The following is a 27,464-nucleotide window of genomic DNA, read 5'->3' as shown; positions in this document are numbered from 1 at the left end:
TCTCCTTCTCCTCCTTCTTCTCCTTCTTCTCCTTCTTCTCCTCCTTCTTCTTCTCCTTCTCCTTCTTCTTCTTCTTCTCCTTCTCCTTCTTCTTCTTCTTCTCCTTCTTCTTCTTCTTCTTCTTCTTCTTCTCCTCCTCCTTCATGAATGTTTCATCCACCTGTCGGCGCACCTGACGCGGCGGGCGCGCGCGCCGCGAGCGATCAGATTGCGGAAGTCTCCGAGTCCGTGTCAGGTCAAGCTGCCTCGCGCGGCCGGGGAAACCCGGAAGTGGTGTTATTTCTTCAAAATAAAAGCTCGGTAATTTTATCGCACGTAATGAATGCGATGTATTATCATTTCTTTACATCGCAAGTTAAAATGCCTTTCATTAATTGGTTGAACAAATGTCCTGAGTAAAAATGTAGGTTAACTTACAAAAACCTCACGATAGAAACTCAATTAATCACGTTTCTTTAACCATTTTATATTTTCCAAAAAAATTAAGATAATACTTTATTGATCCCCAAAGGGGAAATTCTTTTATCACAGCGGGGCAACGATAACAATACCAGTATATATGAACATAAATATAAATATGAATAGAAGAGACAATCAGAATATATCTATAAAAATAGATAGCAAAATGAACAACAAGGATAATGGATGACAGAATGACAGCAACAAGGATGAATGACAAAATAAACAACACGAGAATAAATAGATTTTCTATATTTATAGGAATTTGCGGCGCAATTTGCTTTATCTCCGAAGTATTATGAGCTTGTCACAAAAGAATCAAAATTTTTAATTGTCATTGTGCAGGCAACGTGAAATTTTGCAACGATCTTGTAATAAATGCATTATCGAAAAATGTCATGCATAATGTAGAATTTTAGTTTTTTTTAAGTTCTCTATATTACTCTTTATTTGATTCAACCTTAGTTAGAAAATCACAAGCGGAAATGAGTTATGTTTTTATGGATATTTACACACGGTCATATGGGCTACACGCACACACACACACACACTGACACGAACGAACTGTGCGTGTACGCGCGTATGTGTTTCTAGCCAAGAGACCTCTGCCATACATCGGAAGGGGGGGCCGGCAGAAGTGTGTCATTCAGTGTTGAGGTATGTTTTAGCCTTTTTCGGGTAGAAATGAGAGAAATAAACAAAACCTGTTCGCTCTGCTAAGCTAACTTAGCCTCCGCTAGCTCGACGGTCCGCTACCGGACTGACAGCATCAGCAAGGTTAGCTTGCCTCGGTCAGCCCCGGCTCGTTGGACCGGCCCGGCGACCCGGGAGGACAACTTTTCTGATTTTATTTTTTATTTCCTTATTAGAGAAAAACACCCCACCATTCCAGTTTTCGTTCTAAACAATCGTCTTTTGTAAGTTGTAACTTGTATGCGCACCTTGTTAACTGTAAGTTTTAACAATCTGCTAGTGACGTCACGGCAGATGACAAGAGCAGTCCTTATTTAAGCAGGCTTTTTTTTTTTTAAGCCTTTAAGCTTTTTAAACCGAAATAAAAAAGCACTTCATTTGTGTTTTTAATGGGCTGTGCATGACTCGTGGATAAGTACTTAATAACTTTGTTATACCTTTTATTTAAACCTGATTGTGTCTCATCCAGGAAGTTAAACACTACCAAGTATGCAATGCCTCTTGCAAGTTGAATGTACATTTCTGTTGTTTTTTTTCCCCCCTCTCATCACATCATGTTTGACTACACACACTCGCACACACACGTGTGTGCAGCCATGTCTCCATCGGTGCCCCTGCAGGAGATGATCCGGGCCATCAGGTCGGCCAGGACCCAGTGTGAGGAGAGGGGTGTGATCCAGAGGGAGTGCGCCGCCATCCGGGCCCAGTTCAGGCAGGCCGACAGCGGGGCTCGATCCCACAACCTGGCCAAGCTGCTCTACGTGCACATGCTGGGCTACCCAGCACACTTTGGTCAGGTGAGCGGATTTGGTTTAATACCTGTCATGGGTTTTGTTTTGGGTTTTTTGTGTGTGTGCGTGCTGGGATTGACTGGGGTCTGCAAAGATGAGAAACCAACACGACGGCCGGAGGTTTCGGTCGCTCGGCCTGCGGCTCGGATGTCAAAACGAGAGTGTGAGATGCGTTGGGGAATTGGAGCGGCGTTGTTAAAACATTTCTTGCCTTATTTATTTATTTTATTTTTTCCCCAGATGCTCTCTCGTTTTGAACCTGTTTTTATTTCAGTGCTTGCGACTATAGACGCCTCACACAAGCATTTCTAATTAAATACCTCTGAATTTTACTGACCGACCCCCCCTTCGAATTATTCGGTTCACAATCAAGAGAATTGTTGGAATAATAGTAGTGAAAAGGGCTAAATTAACAGTGTATGCAAGGCATTAAATATGCTAAAACAACATCATCCAATGAATCAGAAAAATAGTCTTAGCCATAACCGGAGGTGGATAGAAAAGGATGCATCACAATATGGAGCTGGATTATGTTTAATATACTTTGATTTAAGAGATGTATATTCTCCTGCCTGGGTTAATTCCCCCAAGCATGAAGACTCAGAAACCCTTGTCAAAATCTATGAGCTCATAAAAGCGGATATTGAAATTGGGCCACTGAATCTCCGAGCACTCGGCTGGGCGGCGGGGCCGAGGCGGCGCCCGCCCTCCTCACGGAGCGGGCGCAGAGTCGGGGCCTCCCCTCCCCCGTCCCAGCGGGGGGTCAACCCCGGGTCCTAATGGAGCTGTTGTCTAGATGGAGTGCGTTCGGATGATCGCCAGCCCGCGCTACAGCGAGAAGCGCGTGGGATACCTGGGAGCCATGATGCTGCTGGACGAGAAGCAGGACGCCAGCCTGCTCATCACCAATTCCATCAAGAAGTAGGGACCCGTCCGTCGCACCGGCTTTCCAGGCTGAAAACATGTTGAATACTTTATGACCGTCATACTGTAGATTCCTACCATAATTCTTTTTACTGAAAAAAGAGCTAATATACAAATCTATCTTTTTTTTTTTCCCTAAATAGCAAAAAACAAGTCAATGCTAGTGAGACATCACTGGTAAAAAACTGCATTGAAATGTAGTATTATTATTATTAAAAATTCAAAGAGAAATTCCCTTAAAGCAGTTAATATCAAGGGTTTTGCTTATTCAATCAAATGTGACAGCTTGCAGTTGTATATTTATTGAAGGCTGTTATTACATAATAATGTAAATATTGACATATTTGATGGGAAGAAAGTCCCTCATATGAAAGGAGCCTCTCTGCCAGGGCTGAACATCCCATTATTCCAGGTCCCCAAGACAACTGCACCATACTAAAACCTGCTTCTGGGCCACTCCCAAATACAAAAACGCTCTTTCCCACACTCCAAACAAACACCGGTGTAATTCAGGAAACTGAAGAAGTCCCGCTTCCACTCGGGAAAAAGCCTGGGACAGCAAACAGACGGGGGGGGGGGGCGCAATCAGTTGAATCAATCACAACGGTGATTGATCATCTGCTGAGGGGTCATCTGTCGTTGTAAAAGGGCCGCGGTGAGATGCAGAAGCTGATTGTGTGTGTGTTTGTGTTTACAGTGACCTTTCGCACAGCAGCCAGTACGTGCAGGCGCTGGCTCTCTGCACTCTGGCCTGCATGGGCTCGGCAGAGATGTGCCGAGATCTCGCCCCGGAGATCGACAGGCTCCTTCGGACCGCCAACTCCTACATCAAGAAGAAGGTGAAGCCATAATCGCCAACGCGACCGCTCTAGAGGCTCATCTCATTCATAGCATGGAAGTTGCGGACACTGGATTTAACCCAGATGGGTGATTTTCATGAATTAAATAAAATTTAGAAATGACCGGAACGTCGGTTTTAGCTGCAGTCGTTACAGAGCTGAAGCTGTTTACTCTTTTTTTTTTTTTTTTTTTGTTGTTTTGAAATTCAGTTAGTGATTAAAAGTCATCAGATGCTGGCTGATTTAAAAATAGTCGCTGAAAAAGTACGAAAGAACTACTGAATTATTGAGAAATTTCTTAAAAAAAAAATTGTCACCAAGTCATCCAGAAAAGTATCAAGAAGTTCTTGATAAATATGCAACAAAACTCCAGATAGAACATTTCACAGGAACGGAAATAAAAAAAGGAAAAGTCAAAACAGCAGCGGCGGCACTGAGAATCCTCTTATTAATATGTTAGCGCCTCCGACTTCCTGTCATATAAACACAGCGGCGTTATCCGTAACCCCTCCCCCGCAGGCCGCGCTGTGCGCCATCCACATCGTGAGGAAAGTCCCGGATCTCGGGGAGATGTTCGCCTCCACGGCTCGCTCCCTCCTGGCTGAGAAGCACCACGGTCCGTCCACGCCGCCGCGCCTCTGCCAGCTCTTCACCCGCCGCCGGTTGACGTTTCTTTTGTCTCACAGGTGTGCTGCACGGCGCTGTGGTGCTCATCACCGAGCTATGTGAGGGGAATGCAGCGACACTGGAGCGGTTCAGGAAGGTACGAAGAGTTGTATACCCTCCCCCCACACACACACACACACACACACACTGAAACTGATGGTGTTTGTGTTGTGTGTACCTCAGACAGTACCTGAGCTGGTTCACATCATGAAGAGCCTGGTCCTTTCCAGTTATTCCCCAGAGCATGACGTGGCAGGAATCAGCGACCCCTTCCTTCAGGTGCGTCAAGACCGTCCTCACACACACACACACACACACACACACACACACGTGCGCGCGTGCAATTGACGTTTTGTCACTCGGCTCCGGGCGGATTCTCCACCACCCCCGAAGAGCAGAAACATTTGAAGGAGACGTCAAATTAATAATTCAACTCGAGTTTCTATTTCCACAAATCAGGTCTCAGCCTAATTCCAATATGAAGCGGGAACTTTCTAGAACCGTACTGTGGACCTTTAATTGACTAACTGGAGTACTGCTATTTCCTAGATATGACGGGGGGGAACTGACAGGGTGCGAGATGATTTTCCTGAATGAAATAAAAACTTGTCCAAAAGATGACAAGCGAGAAAGCACCAAAAACCTTAATGGAAACAATGTGGACGGAAATCATCAAGAACACGCGACTATAAAACTAAATTGTGCAGTTATAAAATAATGCTTGCTCATAAGTGTTACAAATTAATAGGTGATAAGTACCACTACAGTGTTGCGGTACAGTGATCTCCTCCATCTTCAGGTCCGCATCTTGAGGTTGCTGAGAATCCTGGGTCGCAACAACGAAGCGGCCAGCGACGCCATGAACGACCTCCTGGCTCAGGTCGGCCTTTTTCTCCAGTCCTTTTTATTACATGACTGCAGTTTCTGACCCGTCCCGGTTAAAAACCCGAGTTGTGCCGCGCAGGTGGCCACCAACACGGACAGCACCAAGACGGTGGGCAACGCCGTGCTGTACGAGACCGTCCTCACCGTGCTGGACATCAAGTCAGAGAGCGGCCTGCGGGTGAGACACGCCTGGCCTCCTGCCGTCGCACCTCAAATCTCGCTACTTACGGAAACGCCCGCGCGTTCGCAAGAAGCCGATTAAAAAATAAACAAAGGTCGCCTGAAACCCAGAGGGAAATTTCCCTTTAGCATCAGGGCGCAGCGGTTAGCGATTCCCACTGCAAGAATCGGTTCCGGTTGGATTTCGGGTGGTCGCGTTCTCCCCGTGTCTGCCGTCTAAAAAACACGCGGGAGGTTTATAAGAGACCCTAAATTTCCCAGACGTGTGAATGGTTGTTGGTCTGTGTGATGCGTGAAAGGCTCCAACACAGCGGATTAATAAATGTAAGATCCCGGAACCCGATAACATCGGCGCAGGAAGGAAATGAAGAAATAACGAATCCTTTTCGAACGACCGAACGAACCGTTCTCCGCGTCTGGGGCTCGAAAAAAGCAGATTCTCCTCCGAGAAGGGCGACGGGGGGGTTATTTTTTTTCACGTTGCCGTGTTTCCACAGGTTCTGGCCGTGAACATCCTGGGACGGTTTCTCCTGAACAACGACAGGAACATTAGGTCAGCCGGCTCACCCTCTCTCCGTCTATCCCTCCATCCCCGCCCTCACCTCCTGTCTCTCGTATCTCTCAGGGTCACTTCAGTTTTTTCCATTCCACAAGGCCGCTGGCGAAGGAGAGGGGAGGGAGGTGGAGATAGAGTGAGAGATATGGGGGGGTTTAGCACCTCCTCCTCCTCCCGGCCTGTTATCAGCCTCCTCTCTGATCGCTCGGCCCTGACGTTCCCTCCGGAACTGCAGCAGAGGTCACTGTGTGTCTGCGAAAAAACGCTGACGTTTCAACGCAGGACCCGGCGGGGTTCCTCCCCCCGGGCGGGGTCTTCGAGGCGGAGGGGGGACGCGGCCCCCGCGGGTCGGGTTCGGCGGCTCCGACGGGAACCGGGTTTATCCCTCCGAGCCGCCCGCGTGGAAAAGCTCCCTCCTCTGCTCTCATGAATATTTAATCGTGACATTTCAAGTGGAAAGATAAATAATTCATTTTCTCAGATTGAGGAAGTTTTGTTTCTTTAGCGGCGGTGGAATATAGTGATTGTTTACCGCGTTTTCGCCCGCTTCGCTCTCCGGGTCCCCCTCCGGGTTCACCGTACTCCCCCAAAAACAGTCGGCGGGTTCGTCAGAGACGCTTAAATTGCCCGCGCACGTGAACGAAAGCGTGAACGGCGGGATTATCTCTATATGCGGCGCCTGAGATTGACAGCCGGGCCGACGCGGGTGAAGCCCCGCCTCTCGCCCACTGGCAGCCGCGATTAGCTTCCTGTATGCAGGAATAAAAGCAGAGATAGTGAACGAATGAACGGTTCGATGCGAATAATGGAAATGTAGGCTATTCGTAACACACACACACACACACACACACACACACAGTAATAGATCCCGCCGCCTGTCTCATCCTCCCGTCCTGCCCGTGCAGATATATCGCCATGACTTCCCTTCAGAGGATCGTAGGGACGGACCACACGGCAGTGCAGCGTCACCGGGGCACCATCGTGGACTGCCTGAAGGACCAGGACGCCTCCGTCAAGCGGTAAACTTTGACCTCCCGCGTCAGATATTTCCCACAGAATTCACCGTGTGAATCCTGTGGATGACGTGCCCATTTCAGGACGAACGAGCCAGGGATGCGTAAGCCTTACGCAAAGGCTTTGCAGACAAACACGAGGTTTTTTTTTCCTCATGCCTCTCGCAGCCTGCAACCCCCCACAGGTGAACGTTCAGAGCTGAATTTAGATTTCGCGGCGGTGAGCGGTGTGTGTCTCTCCGTCCGCCCTTCTCCAGCCGGGCTCTGGAGCTCTCCCTGGCGCTGGTGTCCGCAGGCAACGTGCGCTCCATGATGAAGGAGCTGCTCCTCTTCCTCTCCTCCTGCCCTCCCGAGCTCAGGGCCCAGACGGCCAGTGGGATTTTCCACGCCGCCGAGAGGTGAGGCCGACGCCGCCGGCGAGAGCTCACGTGCACAAACACCAGGGGTCTCACTCTCAAAATATGATTTCAGAGGCGAGCGGCATTTTGCCGCTTTTCACTAAAATGGCAACCGCAGAGCGCTTTCGCCGCTCCATCGCTATCCTCCTCCCCTCCGCGGTAACATTAGCCGCCTCGCTCGTTTTCCCTCAGCCCGTCCTCCATGTTTGTTTGAGATCCCCGCAGAAAAATCGCCTTCTCCTTCCATATCAGCGCCGCGGCTTTTTCTTTTCAACGCCAGTTTTAAATTTAGACGCAGATAAACAAACAGCAGATGCTCTCCGTCCCCCGTCACAAACACCCCGCGGGTGTGTGTGACACCGACGCCCCGCCAAGTGTGCGTGCGTGAGCGTGTGTGTGTGTGTGTGTGTGTGTGTATACAGGGTGTGTTTCAAACACACCCTGCAGTGCCGTGCTGGGGCTGGCACCGTTCTTGCAGAAATGCGGCTGAAAGTGTGTCTGTGTGGCGTCACGCTCCTTCGTGTCTGTCTCCGCCTGGTGAAAATCGTGCACCGCCACTGTACCCCCGCACACACACACACACACACACACACACACTCACACACACCCCACCCCCCCCCTGCTTCAAGTGCTCATCCCTTGCTAGGTTTCTCTATTTGTGTGAGTCTTCAACAACCAATCCTTGTTTTGTTTTTTTTTGGAGCCCTGTCAAAAACGTCACGTCAACACAAGGAGGTTTTTGGGAGACGTCGTATTTTCGCACGGTGTCGGACATTCCCCGCTTTCCCAATCGGAGGAGTCAGAGGCCCGGCCTTGTCGGGCCTCTTTTTCACGAAAATATTAGTCTCGGAAAGGATGGACGGAGCAAACAAAAAGGCGTTACGGAAAGTATTACAAAAGCGTCCAGGGTACACGCAGATCCTGACACATCTCTGGGAGTTAGAATCAGCTGTAGGCCAGGAAAACATCAGGAGGCTGGATTTATGTGTGTTTCTGACTCACAATCAAGCACCACTGAAATGTGTGTGTGTGTGTGTGTGTGTGTGTGTGTGTGTGTTTGTGTCTGTCTGTCAGGTACGCGCCCTCTCAACGCTGGCACATTGACACCATCCTGCATGTCCTCATCACGGTAATTCCAGACTAACTGTTCCACACGCACACACACACACACACACACACTCGCACATATCTGCCTTTATACATGCAGGTCACCCCTCTAAAGCTATTTAACGGCATCATTTCCCCCGGCCGCCGGAGGCCACGTGAGCGAAACTTGTGACTCGAGAGAGCGAATCCTGAATTATTCATGAGCGGTGGATTCGACAGGCAGGCTTTAATCCCGCGCCGGCTCTCGGCTGAGACGTCTCCCCGCGAACGTACCGCTGAAACGGCACTTCTGGCGCCAGACGCGCAATATTTCCCCTAAATCACCCAGAACCACAATTCAAGCGCTCGCATACTTTTCTCACCTTTGTTATCAAAAAAAAAGAAAACGTTGCGCAGGTCCTGCAGGATATTTGTTTCCTACGCGCATCTTACCCCTCCTCCCGATTCACTCTGTTTTTATTGTTGCTAGTTTTCCGTGTCTCTATACGTTGAATCCAAACAATCCGAGCTCATTTATCTGCCAAATAGCGTTCCGCGGTCTCTGAAGCGTCCGTATATTAGCATGACCAGGAAAGTATTTGCTTTGGAAAAAAAAAAAAAAAACACGCGTTTTACACATTCCTAAATGTTAAAATGATGTAAGTGTGTTTAAAGTCCGGGCCTGGAAAGTCCCTGACGGTCCGTCTGTCCGCGCGCGCGTGTGTGTGTGTGTGTGTGTGTGTGTGTCGTCTCCTCACGGGTCGGCCGTTGTTCCCGCCGCGGCAGGCGGGGGGCGACGTGAGGGACGAGACGGTCCCCAACCTGATCCAGCTCATCACCAACGCCGCCGAGCTCCACTGCTACACCGTGCACAAGCTGTACCGGGCGCTGCTCGCCGACATCTCCCAGGTGGCGTCTCGTTTACGAGTATTTAGCCGCCCGGAGAACCCCGTCAAATGCTATAACCGCCGCTCTGGTTCTGGACGTCCGCAGCAATCCCTGGTCCAGGTGGCGTGCTGGTGCATCGGCGAGTACGGGGACCTGCTGCTGAAGGGGGAGTGTCAGGAGGCGGAGCCTGTCCAGGTACGACACTCGCCCTCCGGGGTGTTTGTTTTGCCTTCCCACAGCCGAGCGGCACGCCGGCATCCGCGGAGCTCCAAATACCTCACGCCCCGTCGGCTCGTGCGCTCTCGGGCGTAGCGCGTAACCGGTTCGTCACGTTCTCATTCCCAGAACCGAAGAAACGTCGGATATGTAAATGAAGCGCAGTCGAGACACAGTCGAACGCCGCTATTTTTGCAGAGATGTGGTTTATTCCAAAGCGATAAGAAAAACGCCGAGGGAACTTTCTCCGGCGTTTCGCATCCGTCCCCGTCTTTCTTAAACCCGTTTTCGACAACCGCTCGCTCCTCAGGTGACGGAGGACGACGTCCTGGACGCCTTGGAGACGGTCCTGCAGTCCCACATGTCGTCGCCGGCGACCCGGGCCTTCGCCCTCACCGCCACCATGAAGCTGAGCACGCGGATCAGCGAGAACGTGGAGTAAGACGCACCTGTCACTCAAAGCTCCCGCAGCCTTTCTCGCCCCCTCGGCTCGGGGCTTATAAATCACTCCCGCGAGGCGAAGCTGCCACCGATCGCTTTTCTTTTTCCCTTTTTTTTTTTTTTTTTTTTTTTTTCCCCCCTTTCTGTGAAATACGAGGCGGCCGCTCCCCCGGAGCAGCTTCGCCGACCATGACGGGCTCGGGGCTCAGCCACCCGTTTCATTCACAGTCGGCTTGCTTTTTTTTTTTTTTTTTTTTCCCTTTTTTCTCTCGCCTCTCCACGCAACAAGGGCTTCCAGGAATTAATGTTTACAAAACCATATGGAACGTCCGAGCCTTCGCGCTTAGAACCCGGCCCGTTTAAAAGCTACCCTATGACCCGAGGTGGCACAATAGGGTTTTTTTTCGCGATACATCCTGAATATATATACATTTTTTAAAACCTCGGGATTCATTTCAAAAGACAAAATTTCACAGCGAGTCGGTTTAATTGGATTAACGCGGCTACAGAGTTCCTGTATCCTGAGGTGAGAGGAGGAACTTTCCCATTGAACAAAAGCCCCGTTTTTAAAACAGCCGTCGTCGGCGTGTGTGCGCGCTCGTGCGCGTGTGTGTGTGTGTGTGTGTGTGTGTGTGTGTCCCCTCCCCCACCAGCCGGATCAGGAGCATCGTCAGTATTTACGGCAGCTGCATCGACGTGGAGCTCCAGCAGAGGGCCGTGGAATACAACGCCCTGTTCAAGAAATACGACCACATGAGGTACGCGGGGGCGGGGGAGTTCTTCCCGTGTCGACGTGCCGTCCGACGTCCCGTGGGCGTTCCCGTCGGGTTCCTTCACCCCCATCCCCCACCCACTCCCACCCCCGCAGGGCAGCTGTGCTGGAGAGGATGCCTGTGGTGGAGAGGACCTCCACGGGACACCTCAACGGAGAGTCCATAGGGGGCGCCGCCGAGGACAAAGCCCCGCGGGCCGAGGCGCAGCAACCGGCCGACCAGGTAAAGGAGGCCAAAGGTCACGGCGCCACGTCGGGGATTCGGCCCGCGCGGGTCGTCCCCCCCGCCAGGCGCCTTTCGGGATCCATAAAAACCATTCACCCAAGGAGGGGGACCCCGTCTCACGCCGACTTCCTGTTTGTTCTTCTCAGCTGCCTCCTCCTCCTCCTCCTCCTCCTCCTCCTTTCTCACGTTAGTTTTTCAACGGCTGATCGAAAAACTCCGCTGAAGGGCCTTCGATTCGCACGGATTTCATCCCGAAATCTCTGTCCGAGGGGACCAGCCCTTCCTCCCAAACGCTCAAAGTAGCCCTTTTGTCGGTTCCCTTCCGATTTTTAAATTCTATCCTTTATTTGTTTTTCTCCACGCTGCCGTGTTTGCCCGTTCACTCGGCGCTAAATGTCTCAGCCTCTCACCGTTTATAGACGATCCGCCTCGGGTTCTATATGTTTATATGCTAATGAGGCTAAGCTAAAGAGGTCACCGCCAAATCCCTGTTGTTGTTGTTGTTGTCGTCGTGTCGGAGAATCCCGGTGAATCTGGGCCTCGACTTTTCGTCTCGACGCAGGAATTGTTTCAGGGCAAACGTGTTTTGTTCAGCAAACACACTCTGAATCCGGGGGTCTCGGCCGGAGTCAGGGGCCCCCGCCGCCCGGAGCCCTCCTCCCTCCTCCCTCCTCCCTCCTCCCCACCCCCTCTGAACCGTGCTGTTTTCCTAAGGTATGTGATCTCTTGGACCTGCTGGAGCCCTCGCAGCCCAGTCCCGCCAGGGGGGGCTCAGCCCCGGACCCGCCTGTCAACGCAGCCACCCCCGCCGGAGGAGACCTTCTGGACCTATTGGGAGGCTTAGAGCTAACACCCCAGGCGCCAGGTGTGACCCCCTGAGACACACACACACACACACACACACACACTCGTAGAAACCAAATAGAATGGCGGAGCCGGAGAGAGGTGGTCCAGGAAGTTAAACAACAGCGGGGCCTTGGAAAGAAGGAGAGAACAAAAGACCCCGAACTCCATCGTGTGCAGCGGGGAGTCCCGAGACCAGCCCTGTGCTAATTAGCTTAGCGCAGCAAGCTAACGTTAAAATTCAAAAACGCTCCTTAATTGTTTCAAGAAGCGTTTTTTTTTTTTTTTTTTTTTTTCTTAAAAGCGCGAAACCCGGAATGAGTTTCCCGACAAAAAGTCGGGGGGGGGGGGGGGGATGGGGCGCAGCACTTAATAAACCAATCAAAACGCGCCGCGTTAACATCGCCCTGTTTCTGATCGTCAAGAAAAGAAAAACGTTCCCCGAACGGAGTTTCGTCTCCGACCGAATAACAGGAAGAGCGACGTTTGGGGGGGTGAAGAAAGAAGAAGCTGGAAGTGTAGTGTTACGTTCCCGTCTTTGGCAAACACATCCCCCCCCTTCCCCCGAGAAAACCAACGCTCCGGAAGGGTGTGTGTCGTCAAGCGTTCACTCGCGACCCAGCAGGGATTCACATTCACGCCGTTGTCACTCCCGCGTCGTCTCCATCCTTTTTAACCTCCCCGCCTGGCCGAAGCCTCCCCCTCCCCGCTTTTCCTTCCCCACCTTGTCGTTTCGTAACGCGGCGACCCGGCGGCTCGCAGCGGGCGCGCCGAGCGGCGGGAATGCGCACCCTGTGACCTTTGGGCCGCCGTCCACCGAGGGACGCCCCCCAACCCCCCCACGCTGTTTGCTCCGCGCTCGGCGGCGATTTCCCAGAAGGAACGCGTGTTCCTTTTAATTTTAGACCCCCGTCAGGAGGAAACAGGTGAAAGCGGAGATAAAACACAGGAACCGCCGCTATTTATTATGTTTGGTTTCTTGCCCAGTGCATCTCATTGTCTCTGTTTTTCTCCTCCCGCCCCGCAGCTCCCATGGCGACGGTGTACGAGAAGCACGGCGTAACCCTGACGCTGAGCTGCGACAGGCGGTCCGAGTCCAGCCTGAGCGTCACCATAGCGGCCTCCAACTCCTCCGAGTCCGACCTCGGCGGCTTCACCCTGCAGGCCGCCGTGCCCAAGGTTTGTCCACGCCTCCGCCGGGTTTAATCATCCACAGATCCCCGCCGCCTCCCCCTTCGCTTCCCCTCCCCCCCGCCCCCCTGCCGGCGTTAATTCTTAACCGCGGCGGCGGCAGAGCCGGTCTGTCTACGGGTCGCTCTGACATGTTCCACCATGCGCCGCTCCCGGACGACCGACTGAAGCACACCAGGGGCGGGGAGAGGGGGGGGGAGGAGGGGGGTGCAAAAAAAAAAAAAAAAAACAGAAAGAAAGAAAGGGAAGAAAGTGTTTTGCCGCCTGAAAAGCGTGAAAGGAATCACCTTTAGAAAAAAAAAAAGAAGGATTCAGACAGATGGACACGTGCACGCGCACAGCCCTCGGTGAAAAACCAATCCCATTATTCAAACGAGCGGAGAGAGAACGACGCGGAAAGAGACCGCGGAAACGACGCGCTTTTACGGAAAAAGAGTGAAACGGACGCCGACGGGAGTGTGTGTGTGTGTCCCGCGGACAGACGCTATAAATAACACCCGGGGGTGGGGGGAGGGGAGGGAAGGGAAGAGGGGGGGGGGGGGGTCAACGTGTGGAAGAAGAACCCGACACGGCGTCTGGAATGACCGTAAACCCGCAGCCCGAGGCGGTTTCATTGGCTCCGGGAGCTTCTGGTGATTATCCACGTCCACGCTGCGAAAACAAAGACGAACCCCCCGGTTCCCCGGGCCTGTTGTTCGCGCCTGGCAGCAGATGTAACTGAATAGCACTCGTGTGTGTGTGTGTGTGTGTGTGTGCGCGCGCGTGTGTGTGTGTGTGTGTGTGTGTGTGTTTCACCCGTTTCTAACGCCCCAGTCGTGCTCGATCCTTTCCAGAGTGTCCAGTTACAGATGAAGGCCCCCAGCGGAGACTCCCTTCCTGCGCGGGGCGCCGGCAAGGTGACCCAGGTTGTGGTTCTGAACAACCCCAACAAGGTGAGGACGCCTCCACGCGCCCCCCCCCCCCCCCCCCCCCTCCGAGAAAACAAATAGGACCTGCGCTTTTAAAAACCCATCCACGTCCGAAATAAAACGAACTTCCTGCCCGGTCCGAGGCCGTTTCCTGTTTGTGTTGATTTCCCCGAGCCGCGATTGGACGATTTAAATGAAGAATTCAAATCAAGAGAATGAAAGAAAAATGTAGTTTCCTGGTTCGCTTTTATCTCGCGGCTATTCTTAGATCGGCTCTTGTTGATTTTTAAGGTCATTTTCTAAAAGGTGACCTCGGTGGCTGACGTTTGCTTTTACTTGGATGCAAACAGTAAAAATGAGTGTTTGACTTTCCAGTCGTTTTCTAAACGGCGTGTTTTCCGCGCGGAGCCTCCCAAGTTTCCTCCCGGGGGCTCAATGGTCGTTTCTCACCATCTGACGTGTGAATGAATGATTCTCAAACCCTTCAATATTCGATAAATGTCAGTGCATTGGTCTGAACTACATCCTGCAAACTTGTAATTTCTCATCAATGCCAAAATGTCCAATTATTGATTTGAATGTCTTCATTGTGCCATCTGAACCCTCCTTCTCATCTAGGTGACCCTGAAGATGAGACTCCGTCTGTCCTACTCCGCTCAAGGATCGGCCTTCCAGGACACGGTGCAGGTGGACTCCTTCCCCGGCCTCTGACCGTCGCTGGGTCTGCAATGGGTCTGCTCTGGGTCTGCTCTGCGCCGGCGTTGGGGTGTGAAATTGCGCCCCTCCCCCCGTCCCCGGAGCCTCGGCCTCATCGGGGAACCCGAGCCGCGCCCCCTCCTCCAGGCCCCCGAGGCCGGTACTGTTCGACACTGAATAGACTCGAAAATACGTAAAAACACTAAAAAAAAAAAAAAAAAAAAAAGGTGTAGGAATTTGAAATAACTCCTTGAAAAATTCCAGCTCGTTTATTTTTTAAAATCATTTTTTTTTTTTTTTTGTTTTTTTCTACCCCCCTCCCGGCCTCGAAAATAAATGCACACAGACACTCCGAGTTTTTGAGCCGCTGCTTCAAACTCCGCTCAAGACCTCTTTCGGGATCAATTCTGGATTATTTCCCCCGCGCCTGGCCTCCCTTTTATCAGGTGCCTTTTTTTTAACGCTTTTGCAGCCGAGGAGTCGCGTTGCAAAATAAAAAAAATAATAAAAAATTTAATTACATGGTTGTAAATGCAAGGAAACTTTTTGGAAGATGATACATTTTAATCCCTTCATTCAAGCAACACTGTTCTCTTGAATATTGTCTTGTGTTTACAGTTGAGTTACAAACACGGTTTACCTCTTGGGAAGTGGCAGGTTATTTAAGATGTGAAAAGACAGACCAAGTGTTTAAGGGCCTCCTTTTGCTCTTTTTGGGGGGGGAACAAAAGACATTTCTCACTATTTTCGGACATTTTATAGACCAAACCTAACACGGTTCTTAAACCAGAGGCGGGAATAGCAGATGATCGGATAAAACAATTTTAACAAACAACTGGATCTGGACTGGACGGTGCAGTCAGACAGTCACCCTGTAAAGAACACGAGTGTTCTCGAACCTGTCTGATCCTCTTTGGAGCGCCTATCCTGTCATTTTTCTAATTAAAATACAAACAAACAAAGAAGCGTCTTGTTTGTGGGCTCCTGGCGTGTGTCAGTGACGGGTGTGCGGACGACGCTCAGCTCAACTTCAGCGTTTATTCACAAGCAAACAAACCACAGCGTCTCTCCAGCTGCGTCAGCGGGTCAAACTCAAGAGAAGCCAATGTGGGTCACAAAAACATTTACAAGGAAATCAGAATGTCCTTTTTTTTTTTTTTTCTTCTTTCTCGGGTTGGGGAAGGGTTGATCTTGCTTGTATCGGCCCAGGACGTGGGAGTTCAGGTGTCGGCGCCGTCTCGCGTCGGGGACACCTGAAGCGTTGGCACTCGCCCGGCGGCGTGGTGACGACGGCTCATGACGAGGGTGCGGGGGGCGCGCGGCGCGTCCGGCCGCCTCTTAGCGCCAGCACGAGATGGAGCACCGAGCCGCCCTGGATTTTGTAGTCTGCCGCCGTCTTCTCATCGTTCCTGAGCGGGAGGGGATACGATTTAGAGCAGAGCGATGCGGGATTCAAGAAAATATCACAATAATAAAGAATCAACACATAGTGGCTAGCAAGACGTCGTATCTGAATTCGTAATTCCATATCATAATTATTCTCCCTTTTTTTTTATGATTATATCCCGGTGGGCTTTTTTTTCCACAAGTGATTCTAAATGTTTTTATTAAAAAATATTGCATTGTCAATTGACGCTTCATCTGAATTGCTGATCTAAATGATTTGCGGGATAAGCAGGCGGGATTACAATGGAGGGGCTCACATCTGTTTTCCGCTGTAGATGAGTCTCTGCTGCTGAGGTGGGATCCCTTCCTTCTCCTCCACCCTCTCTTTGATTCGCTCCACCTAAAAACAAAAACAGACCGGGCTTTTTCAGACGTGTAGAGTTATAACCGTGCATTCCTTGAATCCACCGCATATAGGTCCAGACACAGAAAGCAGCAGTTGGGGGAAAATCGATGACCGGGGTTGGGGTGGGGGGTTGTTGAGTATCGAACCGTGAACGGTTTACAACGCGGTGCCTCACGCTGTTTGAACACCAAACACACACCTTGTCTGTGGGTTCGATGTCGATCTCTATTTCTTTTCCGGTGAGAGTCTGAAAAACAATAACACAACAATGCACCCTTTAATCCAAAAACAAAATTACACAAATTTCGGATTCTGTCACTGTTTAGAATTCTGCAGGCAGATAAAAATATGTAAGTAATATTTAAATCATCTCCTTATATCCAAATCTTTATTTACAATCGAATCAAAAATAATTTTATGTTGCCGGATGCTGTTAGACAGGTGAGGCTGAGGCACCTGGACACTTCCGTTAGGATGCCTGATGGTGTTTCGCTTAGATTCAAACTCTTCTTCCACCTAAAATGCGCCCGATAATCAACTCTGACGTTGACTATCGGGTGATAAAAAGCGTAAAAACTTAAAAGATCCTTCCACGGGCGTCTTTTGTGCACTTTTCATTCATATAGTCTTGCATCAGAGGGGCTAAGGATTTTTTTTTTTTTGGGGGGGGGGGGGTCCGGGCTCGCGGAGCTACAGTTAGCATGCGATTAAAACACCAGGAATTAAGCTAAATCCACTCTTTTAAACCCAAAAGAAATGAGTTCGCAGGGTATTAATTTTCTCTTTTTGATACGGAAACAACAACATTGAGTGCGCATCGAGAGATGGGGATGTCAATGACCCGCCTCTCGGCCCTGCGCTCACCGGTCGTTTTTTTATATTAGCAACCGGCTCAGACACCGGCGGCGGAAACTGATCAGGGGAACGGCCTTTATTCCAAATTAAATACGCCTTTACCTTGACTTTGATCAGCATGTTGAAGAGACAGCGGTTCCCTTGGGAAGGGGCGGGGGTATGAATTTGAAATGAACCGGTATTGAGCAGAGTGCTAAGTAAAGTAGCGTAGTATGGCTCGAGTGGAGTTTACTTCCTGTGTGCAGCGCTATCCTTTCCGGGTATGACGTCATGTCGTCCGAGGGAGGGGGGGAACCAAAAACGATGGTTCCGCTTTGGACGAGGCGAATGAGTCAGCAGTCCAATGGGAAACATAACGCAGTTGACATTTTTTGGCAATAAATATATTTAAATCGACGCACAATTGAAAAGAAAAATGTTAATAAAGTATACTATAGCCCCCCTTTTATGGTCATGTTTGAGTTGGACCAAAAAAAATTTTTTTTACAGTTTTAATGGTACTTTTTTACCTTTAATTTGTTGTACTAATGTCATCGTTGCTACTCCCTGTGCCTTGCTAAAGTAAGTACTTTTGAATAACTAATTAGTCACAGTTTGTTTGATCACGCTGGTTAAATTTTTTATTATTTTTTTTCCTCATTTATTTTCCAGCAGTTAAATCTTTTACAGCTCCGTTACTTTCAATTAATCACGCGTGGCCACGTAAGATATTCAAACGACATTAAGTATCGGTCACTGAGGTTTTAAAATGTTTCTTTTTTTTTGCATCGTCAAAGCGGCAAACAATACAAAGAGTAAAACGAAGTGAAACGAAAGCAAAACAGTTGGGTTCGGTTCCCCGCCTCATTTGTAACTTGTCAAGTTGCATTGAGTCGAACATGCCGAGCGCATATAAATAAACAAAAACACCCCCGGCAGGAAGTGCCGGGTAATTGACACTTCCTGCACAGATGCCGGTAATTCTGGTGATTAGACCAGCTGTCAATAAATAATGTCGGCATCGGGGCTTATAGGATTCATTTAGACATGGGGAAGCTGCTGTACCTCGCTGCGATAGTCTTTGCTGTTTTCGCAAAAGCTTATGCAGGTACGTGTGTTTGGAAGTTTGCGTAAAAGTTCGGAGGGGATTCTCACAAGCGCTTTCTTCGCAGATATCCAGGTGAACTGCGGGCCGAACTCGATCGACGTGAGATGGAGGATCCCTCCAGACATGTTTCCATACGTCGCTCGCTTCTTCCTTGGGAATTGCTTGTTTTCTAATTTTGAGGTTTTAGCCAATGGCGAGGGTGAAATAGCGTTCAATTACAGCTATGGAGACTGCAAATTTAAAAGACTGGTAAAGTTTTTTTTTTTTTTTTTTTTTTTTTTTTTTTTTTTTTTTTTTTAAATGCAAGTGGGCTCGCGCTCCTTTGAACGTGTTTCTGTCATAAACAGATGACTGGAAAACGCGTCTCCTTTCAAAATGAGTTGGCGTTCAGGCCTCAGCCAAAGTCCAAACCTGCAGCGTTCAAGCAAACTATTCAATGTGTCTTCAAAAGGTGAGCTTCCCCCCCCCCCTGAATATTATTTATTTTGCCCTGAAGAGCTACATTTCTAAAACAGGGACTCTTCTTTAGGCCCAAAGGGTGGATCCCCCCCATCCTGAACCCGGGGACAAGCAACATTGAGGGTCGCGGTGGGCTCTCCTTCCACATGCTCCTCCTCGATCGTGAGTCCTCCACTTTCATTTTAAACTCCAAATAATCCACGAGTTTAAATTTAACCTTCCCCTCCGTCCAGCCACGCTGTCGCACGTAGCGGACACAAATATCATCCCCCTGGGCGCCTACATCCCAATATGGGCGATGGTGGAGCAGATGAACCATCAGCCCCTGATGCTGCTGATGGAGTGGTGTGTCGCGGCCAAGACGCCCAAGCTGGAAGCTGATAGCCCGGTTTATGGGATCATTGGTAATAAAGGGTAGGTTTTAGCAATTTTTTTTTTTTTTTTTGTGCATTGCTTGGTCAACCATGTCTCCAACCTGGAAATCTGTGGTCAGGTGTCTCTATGATAGCATGAACCAGACCTCCAAGTTCCAGCCTCGATACCACCCTTCTGCACTCACCCTCCTCCTGAAGTCCTCCAGGTTTGGTCTTGGTGAGGAGGTGAGTGAAAATGACCTTTTTGACTTTTTTTTTTTTTTAAATGGAAAACCATATTAACTTTGTGCTCCTCAGGTTTACATCCACTGTAAACTATCCGCCTGGGATCCCAGTCGTCTTGACGCGACGAAGAAAACGTGTCATTACTCGAGGACAACTTGGCAGTAAGCGCGGCTTAGTCGCTGTGAATGTGCTCTTTCACCTATCGATCGCGTGTCGGGAGGTGGTGCCGGGAGGCGCTTAGCTTAGCTTCGTTTAAGCTGCAAAAGGGGTTAGGCTGCTTTAAGACCACTGGCACGTTTAGATTTTTTTTTTTTTTTTCCCAGAAGACTCTCGGTAACACCGGGAAGTCACTTGTGCTCTTAGACTTCCTGATTCCAGCCACATGATTTCTACACATGCCGATCTTAAAGCAAGTTAGCGGTACATTTTGGGTGATCTGGTTGCATAAATCTGCTTTAGTTCTTGCCGTGAGAAGCAGCTTTGACGCCCCGGCTTGTCCTCCCGTCAGGTGGGAGCTGCTGGATGACCCCCTGCAGAGTGACGTCTGCAGCTGTTGCCAGTCAACCTGCCGCTCTCGGCCCAGGAGAGAAGAGGGTATGACTTTAGTGGAAATTTGTTTAGTCTGACAACTCCTACAAACGTATGCTGCCTCATCAGAATCCCAGGCCGTGAGTCAACGCGCTGTGCTGGGACCCGTCGTCATTGTGGACGTGTCGGACTCTGCAGGCTCTGGCAGCAAGGAGACTCAGGTGCCTTAAGGAATCCAAGATCTCCTGGCGGTCTTGTTCCCGAATGATGACTAAACTCCCTTTTTTTTTTTTACAACAGGCGCTCGGCGAAGAGGCCTCGTAACGGCGTCGGACGGTCGCAGCTTCCCATTGCTCTACGTGACTAATCTTACAGTTGGCATTTTGATGTACAAATAAACACGCAAAAGTTATTTTTACATGGTCTCAGTTGTTGTTTGGACGTCCTGAAGCTTTTGCAGCGCTTTCCAGACGTCAATGTCCACCCGTCATGAGACAACATTTAAATGTCAAAACCCAACTTAAGGCAACGGTCTGAAAAGTCACAAGGCCTTGCGTGGCCCACGGGGTCGTATTTGTCGGTTACCTCTTCTAAAGCGGCTCCGGCTCTAATAACGCTGCTTTCCGCCACGTAAAGAAGTCCTGGCTCACAAGATGGAGGAAGAGGGATTATTTCCACGGTTACCGGTTCAAGCCGGGTGACGATGACCCGCAAGTAGACGGTTTATCTCCGAGGTGTGTCCGACTCTGCGCTCAGCGATTTGCTTCATGCCGTGGAAACCGGCGGTTTCCTGGATGCAGCGGCATGAAAATTCCCAAATGTCTTTCCGCAGAAGGTCAAGCGGCGACGGGGTCACGGGAGACGTTCCTGCATGTGGGAAGCTTGTTTTTGCAGAAGATACTGCGCAGAGGGGGGGGGGGCCCAGAGGTCGTCTCTCCGGGAAGATAAGGGACGAGGACACGGAGGGCGTGGTGTTCTGGTGAGGTTGCGGCGGAGGTTGTTTTGGACGAAACTGCACCAGATATGATAAAGAGGCTGACGAATGAGCCTTAAAACAAGAGTCGGTGTTGCGATTTTTGAATGATTGAAAACAGATTTTTGGTCCACGAATCTGAGATGTTCGCCGGTGCCGGGAAAAGAAAACAAACAGGGAGGACCGAGAGGCCTCCCTCGGAGGGATGACGTGACCCGTAAGCAACGGGCCGTGAAAAGGCTTGAGAACCGTGAGATGGTCGTTCGATCGCCGTGGCGACAAGGTCACGTGATCATCGCCGTCGCCATTTAGACGACAAAATGAACGGGCCGCTGGGTCCCGGCGCCAAGGGGTTAGGGAAAGCCCACGCCTCGCTGAGTCCGAGCTGTTTTTAGCCACACGCTGGGGGTGGGGTGTGTGTGTGTGTGTGTGTGTGTGTGAAACTGCAGTCAGAAGTTGGTTTGAACGCTGCGGTCGACTGGTGTATGAAGAGGATCCTCACACCTGCCAGAGACCGGGTTTGAACTCTCCTGCCGTGAAAAAGGAAACCGACGGAATCGTGTATCGCGTGTTAATTCATTTAACAGAGAAAAAGAAATGAACACACACACACACACTCGAGTTTCACTCGTTTTTCAGCGATGAATTTCCGTGTTTGTAAAGACGCTGGAGAAAATAAAACTAAATCTTGAATTAGTCTCTCGTGTGAGGGGAAAAGCTGTCCATTTTTTTTTCTTTACTGTGATACAAAAGGAAAAAAATGTAAATAAATGAGCTGTTTTAATCAAAATATGGCATGAATGCTTTTTTTTTGAGAAGCTTCTTTTCACCGGTTCATTGTCCCCACTGCTTATCTTGCAATCGGACTTGTGTCCAAGCTTAGTTAGAAGGTCCGACCTGGATCCATCACAATTCCACATACGGAGACATACAAGCGTTCACCCTCTCATCCGTGTGTCATATGGCGACGTACGAGCTTTCGCTCACTCATTGGCCGATTCGGGGTCTCCTGCGTGTTTTTGGACTGCGGGAGGAATCCGGAGAACCTGCGGGAAACCCTGGCAGACGCGGGGAGAAGATGGCGGCTCCGCACACAAAGCCCCCACCCCCGCCGCCGGAATCCATCTGGGGACGTTCTCGCTGCGAGGCGGAAGTGCTAAACCGCAGCGCTACTGCGCCGCCCAGTCCATTTGAATAATTTGCCCTTTCTGCTCTATCTTTCTTCTACAATGTCTTTCCTTTTGGAGGATTTATGCTTATTTTTTTAAGTCTGGCTTCACGGTGAACAGCAAAATAAGAGTGAATATTATGAATCTTACACCTCCATATTTCTGCCTTTTTACAGTTAATTCCACCGGTGTGTTTCCTGGAGGCGGTTCCGTGCAATCAGGCAGACACGTCGCACCTGAGGCTCACCAGGTGAACGGGATTTCCTTCACTGACGGCCGGGCGGAGGGAATAAAAGGAGCGGCGTCGGTGGAAAGGAGTGTCCAGTCGTGATGGCTTTTCTTTGCCGAGGTGTGCTGCTCCTCCTCTGCCTGGCCGTCGCCGGCGCCGTCCATGCAGGCGCCAAGCAGTTGCTCCATCCCATCAGTGAGTTTGGTGTTTTTATTCCCCTCCCTCCTTGAGGTTTTCCCAAGAAACAACGTGTCGTCTTTCCGGCAGACATGAAACTGGACTGCGGGCCCAACCACGTGTCTCTGGTGTGGCGGGAAAGCAGACCCCAGGTCGATCCGTCGCTCGTCCGCCTGGGAAGCTGTCTCCCCACCAGCCAGTCGGTCCAGGAGGCCGTCTTCTTCGTGGAGCTCACCGACTGCGGCTTTAGGAGACTGGTGGGCCGTCCGTCCGCTCGCGGTCCTTTTCGACTAACGCGTCGCACCGGTTTTAACCCCCCCCGCTCCAACCTCCGCAGGTTACAGGAGACCAGATCGTGTATACAAACGCTCTGACCTACATTTCCCCGGACTCTCCTGCACAATCCTTCACCCACCCAGTTGTGTGTACCTATGAGAGGTGGGTTGCTAAAAGCGCTGTTTCGGTGAAAGCTCCTCCTCCGCAACCGCCCGACGTTTCTCCTCCGCAGGCCCGAAGACTGGTATCCAATGAACTACGACCCGGTGTTTCTCACCGTGGATGGGGCGGCGCTCGTCTTCAGCATTGAAATTATGAACGGTGGGCGCCGAGACGAGGTAACTCTCGGACGGATTTCACCCTCCCTAATCCGGCGAATTCTCGATTTGTCACAGAGGACTTCTCGGGCCCGGCTGAATCCACCAGGTTCTCTTTGGGTTCTTTTGTCCCGATTGTGGCCAGTGTGGAGCAGAACTTCCATCAGCCGTTACTGCTGCTCCTTGAGGAATGCGTCGCTACGACGACGCCCGAGCTCTACCCGGACAGCCACACTTACAATATCATAACCAACGACGGGTATTTTTTTTTTTTTTTCTTCCCAGCTGTCGTGCAAGCGAATGGTTGACCTCATTGCGCGTGCTGCTTAAAATCGTTTCCTCGCAGGTGCCTGGTGGACAGTAAGATATCCGGCTCGAGGTTTGAGCCGAGACAGAGTTTGTCCGAACTCCGTCTGTCGCTGCAAGCCTTTAGGTTTGCCGTCGGAGAGGAGGTAGGCGTCCAGACGACAAAATTCTGGATCCCCCTCTTTGGCGACTCTTATCTGTGCGCTTTCCCCTCCTCAAGGTGTTCATCCACTGTAAGCTCCTGGCCTGGAACCCTGACGAGTTCTCCAACACCAAGAAGACCTGCCACTACAGCAAAGAATATGGGTAAATGGCTTAAAGTGGGGGTTCGGATCCAATGAGTGGGCAGAATTTTTTTCATTCTCCAGCTCCCACTTAGTGGGAAAGCTGACTTTTTTTTTTTTTTTTTTTGCTCAGACTAGCTAAGCTGCTATGTCTGTCTGGCGTTAATCTTGGTGGTAATCCCTGTCCCCTCCCCCAGCTGGGAGATGCTGGACAACCCCGCATACAGCAACCTCTGCGACTGCTGTGACGCCAGCTGCAGGTCCAGGTGGACCAGGACCACGGTGTCAGGTATCCGCACGTCGGCCGTACCAATCCGGACTCTCGCGCTGGTACTCAATATCTCTTTCTGCAGGGAAACACGGAACTGCAACTAACGCGATCCTCGGCCCCCTCACTTTCACGGATGGGGAATCATGAGGAGTTCGAGGTAGTAATGAATTTCTCGATGCAGCGTTCGTCCTCCCCGGCCTGATCTTCTGCTCTTTCTCCACAGGAGAGGCCCATCTGAACCCGCTACTTATCGTATGAAGGAATTTTTAAACTTGTTTCTGAAAAGTTAAACTTTTCATGTTTGCCTTCTTGTTGCGTGTGTCCATTAAAGATGTGTCGAACCAATTCCTTGGCAAGAACGATGTGTTCGGTGGCCATCACACCACGGTGAAAAGGACAAAGTAAATGTATCACGAACCCAATTGTAACCTTGGCTGTTGGTAACAAACTCTGGTTAACTTCATTCAGGATGTGGTTTTTGATAAATTATTGGCTGGACCGACTGAAGTGTCAACGTGCAAAACAAATGGTTGGAAAATAAATGAGCAGTAAATTAAACCACTGTATTGTTTATTTCTAATGCTGTAAAGTTACTTCTGAAATTTTGGCTGGCAGTTTAATGAAGGGAACATGATTGAAATGAAATTTACATAGGATGTTCTTGGTCTTAAGGGGCAAAACTGTCATTTAACCTAATAACTTCTGACACAAACTTTAAACAGTTAGCAAAAGTGCATGCTCACATCACTTTTTTTCTTTCCCCAAACCCCTCCATGATTGCATGAAGACAGGTTTGAACAAGGAAATACACCAAGAAACAAAAAATCGAGCAGAAGAAAAACAAAATAATTAAGCAGTTACAAACCCCGCCCCCTTACGCCGAAGGGGCGGGGCTTTTACGTCATCACGCCCAACCAGGAAACAGTGGTGGTTGCTAATTGCTAGCTCCCGCGATTTTTGCTGAGTTCGACTTCCTCGGAACTTGGTAACTGTCGTGTCAAAAATAGATACATTGATTAAGACAGTGGCAATGTCTTTAACAATTCAAGTTCGAGCCAATTTTCGTCGTTTTGTGACGTGAAATGATCGAATTTAAGCGAGTTAGCATACATTGTTGGTGCTAATGGTGTTGCGGCTAATTGTGGGAGACGTCCTCACTCGTTTGGATTGTTGCTGGATTCAAGTATTTCTTAAGGTGTCAGCAATTTAGCAAATTATAAAATAAAACTGGTCAAATGTGTTCAAGACAGAACTACTGTAAAGTAAGAATTAGGACAATATAGCTGCATAAGATAAACTATTCTTGTAGAAAAGAGGTTTAAAAAATATGCACATGGCACGAGTACAAGAAAAGTGATTTTAATACTTACAGTAAGTAAGTGAAAAGGACATCCTGTGCATTGTTGGAAAAAAATGACAAAATTAGTTTGTGTAAAGTCCGTATCCACTTTCCATCCAGTGTTTTGTGTTACTTTTCTATGTTTTGAATCTTTTGCTGTTTTCCAGAAAACTAATTCAAATGGACTGGTTTCACTGCAACCAGTGTTACGCGACCACTGGATCGAAGTTTGCCGTTTCCAGCTGTGGCCACATCGTCTGCGCCGCTTGCATTACGGCGAGTAAGACTCGCTCATTGTCCTGAGACCATGTGCAAGTGTGCTTAGTTTGACCCAGAGCAGTGGGAAAATGTCGATAATCCCTCTTGTGGGTTTTCTCCCCCCCCCCTCCAGAGCAGTGCAGCATATGCGGGGCCAGCTGCAGTTACCTCCCCATCACAGATCAGGTCGGTGAAGTCGGTTCTTTGCACCGAGCATTAACATACGAATGTCCATTGGCACCGAGCTTTTTAGAATGTGTCTGCTAGTGCGTCACTTTCCCGGCCAGAATGCAAAAGTGATTTTCCGTTTTTGTGTTGCATGCACTATATAAAACCAAGTTACAGCAGATTTTTTTTTTTGCAAAATACATTTAAAGTGTATTGTGCCTATAGCCATGGAGGAGGGGAGTGTCTTTGTGTGAAATTGGAAGTCACATTAAAGGTGTTATTGTGTTTATTTTTAGTTTAACCAAATCCCTTAACGTCCTGGGTGGGAGTGTAGCTGTTTTCTGAACACAGTGGTTGTAAAGCATTTTTTATTGACCATGCATCTTCAGTCAAACATCTTCTCAAATATTTCTGGCGCTCCACAGCAGACCTTTCTGCCACTGTCCAAAATTAAATGGCGAGGGGTCAAAAAGTTGACGCGGCTGTCGTAACTTTTCCTGTAGTAGTTCAGCGTAGGCTCCGTTTCTAAGAGCGAATCCCGAAGCTTCCTCAACATTCATGTCAGATTCCAACGTTTCACCGAAGAGAACTTTAGCTGTTCTTCTTCAAGGCGGACACAGCATCCACATCTTTTCCATTTTTAAACTGACCAGAAAGTGATGATTTTAGCTGGAAATGAAAAGATTAACGCAGAGTAGGATCATTGTTATCCTCGCCTGCTCAGCCATGGGTAAAGTATCAGCACAGATTTGAAATCCCAATAAATGGACACATCTGCCCGCATAAACTTCTGACATCGAGCAGTCAACACTTGATGTGGCAGTCACTCGTAAACGCACTCCCTGTTTATATTCCCTTCTCTCAGATTAGTAAAAAGTTTGGAGGGATTATAACTGTTGATAGGAGATCATCAGGCCTATACGGTTTCCTGCACCAGCACGTTCATTCTCAGATCTGTACACATTTATATTTTAGATGAAGCCACAAGAAAAGGTGTTTTTCAAGGACCCCCTGAAGCTCACCCAGTCATGTCTGGAACACGTATCCCAGGTTAGTCGAGTATCCTCGTTGGTTTCATTGTGATTGGGAACAAAATCCCTTTATTTATCATCCAAGCCAACGTTGTGTTGTCCGTGTTCCACAGATTGCGTTTTTCCAGCGAACGCAGATGGAGAAAGTCATTGTACACTTCAAGCGTAAAGCCTATGATCTGGAGAGACGTCTGCAGCAAGTCATCGAGCGGGGATACAGGTGATGTCATGACTTCTTTAAAACCTGCCGTCGCCGTTGAAATGTGGTCCGGCCTCAATGCGGCAGCATCCTTTCGATTTCTGCCGTCCCAAAGGGAACTATCTGAGCTGAAAAAAGAGAACGCTGATTTAAAAAAGCAACTTTATCAGCTGAAAAAGGAGACGTCGGAGCTGCAAAAGCCTCTGTCTCAGAGGAGGGTAAGAGCTTCGAAATTACAAGAAAAAAGAAAGAATCCGGTCGTTGGGAAAAATAAACTCGGTGTTTGATTCTTCCCTCTTGCTGCGATCCATAGGTGTCTCCGAGGCAGTTTCAATCAAATGGGTAAAACCAGTTTAAACTGAGATACTATTACTATACTTGATTTTTAAAAAAAAACAAACTACTGTCAGTATCTTTTTTTTTTTTTTTCGAATCCTACACAGGAGGATGTCTCTCCCCGTGGGCATCACCTCCCC

At 49.5% G+C, this 27,464-nt stretch overlaps 5 protein-coding genes across 7 annotated transcripts; 4 read left to right on the top strand and 1 right to left on the bottom strand.

Moving 5' to 3' along the window:
* Positions 1-986: 986 nt before the first annotated feature.
* ap1g2 (adaptor related protein complex 1 subunit gamma 2) lies at positions 987-15,633 on the top strand. The gene is made up of 22 exons (XM_086172584.1): positions 987-1,116; positions 1,747-1,949; positions 2,740-2,864; positions 3,565-3,706; positions 4,226-4,322; positions 4,393-4,469; positions 4,556-4,651; positions 5,172-5,252; positions 5,337-5,435; positions 5,935-5,990; positions 6,899-7,012; positions 7,264-7,404; positions 8,479-8,533; positions 9,277-9,399; positions 9,484-9,573; positions 9,905-10,032; positions 10,689-10,793; positions 10,904-11,030; positions 11,748-11,898; positions 12,904-13,055; positions 13,901-13,999; positions 14,594-15,633. Exons 2-22 carry the CDS (start codon positions 1,749-1,751, stop codon positions 14,684-14,686), a joined length of 2,352 nt encoding a protein of 783 aa, XP_086028710.1. The 5' UTR covers positions 987-1,116; positions 1,747-1,748; the 3' UTR covers positions 14,687-15,633.
* nedd8l (NEDD8 ubiquitin like modifier, like) lies at positions 14,930-17,575 on the bottom strand. The gene is made up of 4 exons (XM_086172588.1): positions 17,421-17,575; positions 16,663-16,710; positions 16,375-16,457; positions 14,930-16,080 (listed from the first exon to the last, which is right to left on the bottom strand). Exons 1-4 carry the CDS (start codon positions 17,436-17,438, stop codon positions 15,966-15,968), a joined length of 264 nt encoding a protein of 87 aa, XP_086028714.1. The 5' UTR covers positions 17,439-17,575; the 3' UTR covers positions 14,930-15,965.
* A 73-nt stretch (positions 17,576-17,648) lies between these two features.
* zp3f.2 (zona pellucida glycoprotein 3f, tandem duplicate 2) lies at positions 17,649-20,512 on the top strand. 3 transcript variants are annotated; one of them, XM_086172585.1, is made up of 10 exons: positions 17,649-17,879; positions 18,470-18,654; positions 18,753-18,856; positions 18,935-19,026; positions 19,098-19,278; positions 19,358-19,463; positions 19,536-19,624; positions 19,972-20,057; positions 20,121-20,212; positions 20,292-20,512. In XM_086172585.1, exons 2-10 carry the CDS (start codon positions 18,529-18,531, stop codon positions 20,313-20,315), a joined length of 900 nt encoding a protein of 299 aa, XP_086028711.1. In that variant the 5' UTR covers positions 17,649-17,879; positions 18,470-18,528; the 3' UTR covers positions 20,316-20,512. The 3 variants fall into 3 exon arrangements, 2 of the variants coding, with proteins under 2 accessions (XP_086028711.1, XP_086028712.1); XR_015108708.1 differs by having other exon boundaries at positions 19,972-20,212; positions 20,292-20,339; XM_086172586.1 differs by lacking the exon at positions 17,649-17,879 and having other exon boundaries at positions 18,439-18,654.
* A 941-nt stretch (positions 20,513-21,453) lies between these two features.
* On the top strand, positions 21,454-24,515 carry LOC147219305 (zona pellucida sperm-binding protein 3-like). Its single transcript, XM_086172589.1, has 11 exons — positions 21,454-21,482; positions 22,310-22,557; positions 22,630-22,796; positions 22,877-22,977; positions 23,048-23,136; positions 23,211-23,391; positions 23,479-23,584; positions 23,659-23,744; positions 23,920-24,011; positions 24,076-24,150; positions 24,217-24,515. The coding sequence occupies exons 2-10, from the start codon at positions 22,464-22,466 to the stop codon at positions 24,138-24,140; spliced, it is 981 nt and encodes a 326-aa protein (XP_086028715.1). The 5' UTR covers positions 21,454-21,482; positions 22,310-22,463; the 3' UTR covers positions 24,141-24,150; positions 24,217-24,515.
* Positions 24,516-25,512: 997 nt separating this feature from the next.
* LOC147219304 (E3 ubiquitin-protein ligase RNF212B-like) lies at positions 25,513-27,334 on the top strand. The gene is made up of 6 exons (XM_086172583.1): positions 25,513-25,612; positions 25,724-25,776; positions 26,734-26,808; positions 26,903-27,009; positions 27,104-27,206; positions 27,302-27,334. The coding sequence occupies exons 1-6, from the start codon at positions 25,513-25,515 to the stop codon at positions 27,332-27,334; spliced, it is 471 nt and encodes a 156-aa protein (XP_086028709.1).
* Positions 27,335-27,464: the final 130 nt, after the last annotated feature.

Source organism: Fistularia commersonii, chromosome 25, assembly GCF_037954325.1.
Source record: "Fistularia commersonii isolate RoL2024-O1a breed Wild chromosome 25, RoL_Fcom_v1.0, whole genome shotgun sequence".
Classification (NCBI taxonomy): Eukaryota; Metazoa; Chordata; class Actinopteri; order Syngnathiformes; family Fistulariidae; genus Fistularia; species Fistularia commersonii.
This window is presented reverse-complemented; position numbering and strand designations above follow the sequence as displayed.

Coding starts and splice junctions, on each gene's coding strand:
- ap1g2 (XM_086172584.1), top strand. CDS start 1,749: ATGTCTCCATCGGTGCCCCTGCAGGAGATGATCCGGGCCATCAGGTCG. Junction 4,652..5,171: donor TCAGCGACCCCTTCCTTCAG/GTGCGTCAAGAC, acceptor CTCCATCTTCAG/GTCCGCATCTTGAGGTTGCT. Junction 5,991..6,898: donor AACAACGACAGGAACATTAG/GTCAGCCGGCTC, acceptor CTGCCCGTGCAG/ATATATCGCCATGACTTCCC.
- nedd8l (XM_086172588.1), bottom strand. Junction 16,458..16,662: donor ACATCGAACCCACAGACAAG/GTGTGTGTTTGG, acceptor TTTTGTTTTTAG/GTGGAGCGAATCAAAGAGAG. Junction 16,081..16,374: donor ATCTACAGCGGAAAACAGAT/GTGAGCCCCTCC, acceptor CCTCCCGCTCAG/GAACGATGAGAAGACGGCGG.
- zp3f.2 (XM_086172585.1), top strand. CDS start 18,529: ATGTTTCCATACGTCGCTCGCTTCTTCCTTGGGAATTGCTTGTTTTCT. Junction 18,857..18,934: donor ATTCAATGTGTCTTCAAAAG/GTGAGCTTCCCC, acceptor ACTCTTCTTTAG/GCCCAAAGGGTGGATCCCCC. Junction 20,213..20,291: donor CTGGCAGCAAGGAGACTCAG/GTGCCTTAAGGA, acceptor TTTTTACAACAG/GCGCTCGGCGAAGAGGCCTC.
- LOC147219305 (XM_086172589.1), top strand. CDS start 22,464: ATGGCTTTTCTTTGCCGAGGTGTGCTGCTCCTCCTCTGCCTGGCCGTC. Junction 23,137..23,210: donor CAGCATTGAAATTATGAACG/GTGGGCGCCGAG, acceptor GATTTGTCACAG/AGGACTTCTCGGGCCCGGCT. Junction 23,745..23,919: donor CACTACAGCAAAGAATATGG/GTAAATGGCTTA, acceptor CCCCTCCCCCAG/CTGGGAGATGCTGGACAACC.
- LOC147219304 (XM_086172583.1), top strand. CDS start 25,513: ATGGACTGGTTTCACTGCAACCAGTGTTACGCGACCACTGGATCGAAG. Junction 25,777..26,733: donor ACCTCCCCATCACAGATCAG/GTCGGTGAAGTC, acceptor TTTATATTTTAG/ATGAAGCCACAAGAAAAGGT. Junction 27,207..27,301: donor AGCCTCTGTCTCAGAGGAGG/GTAAGAGCTTCG, acceptor TGCGATCCATAG/GTGTCTCCGAGGCAGTTTCA.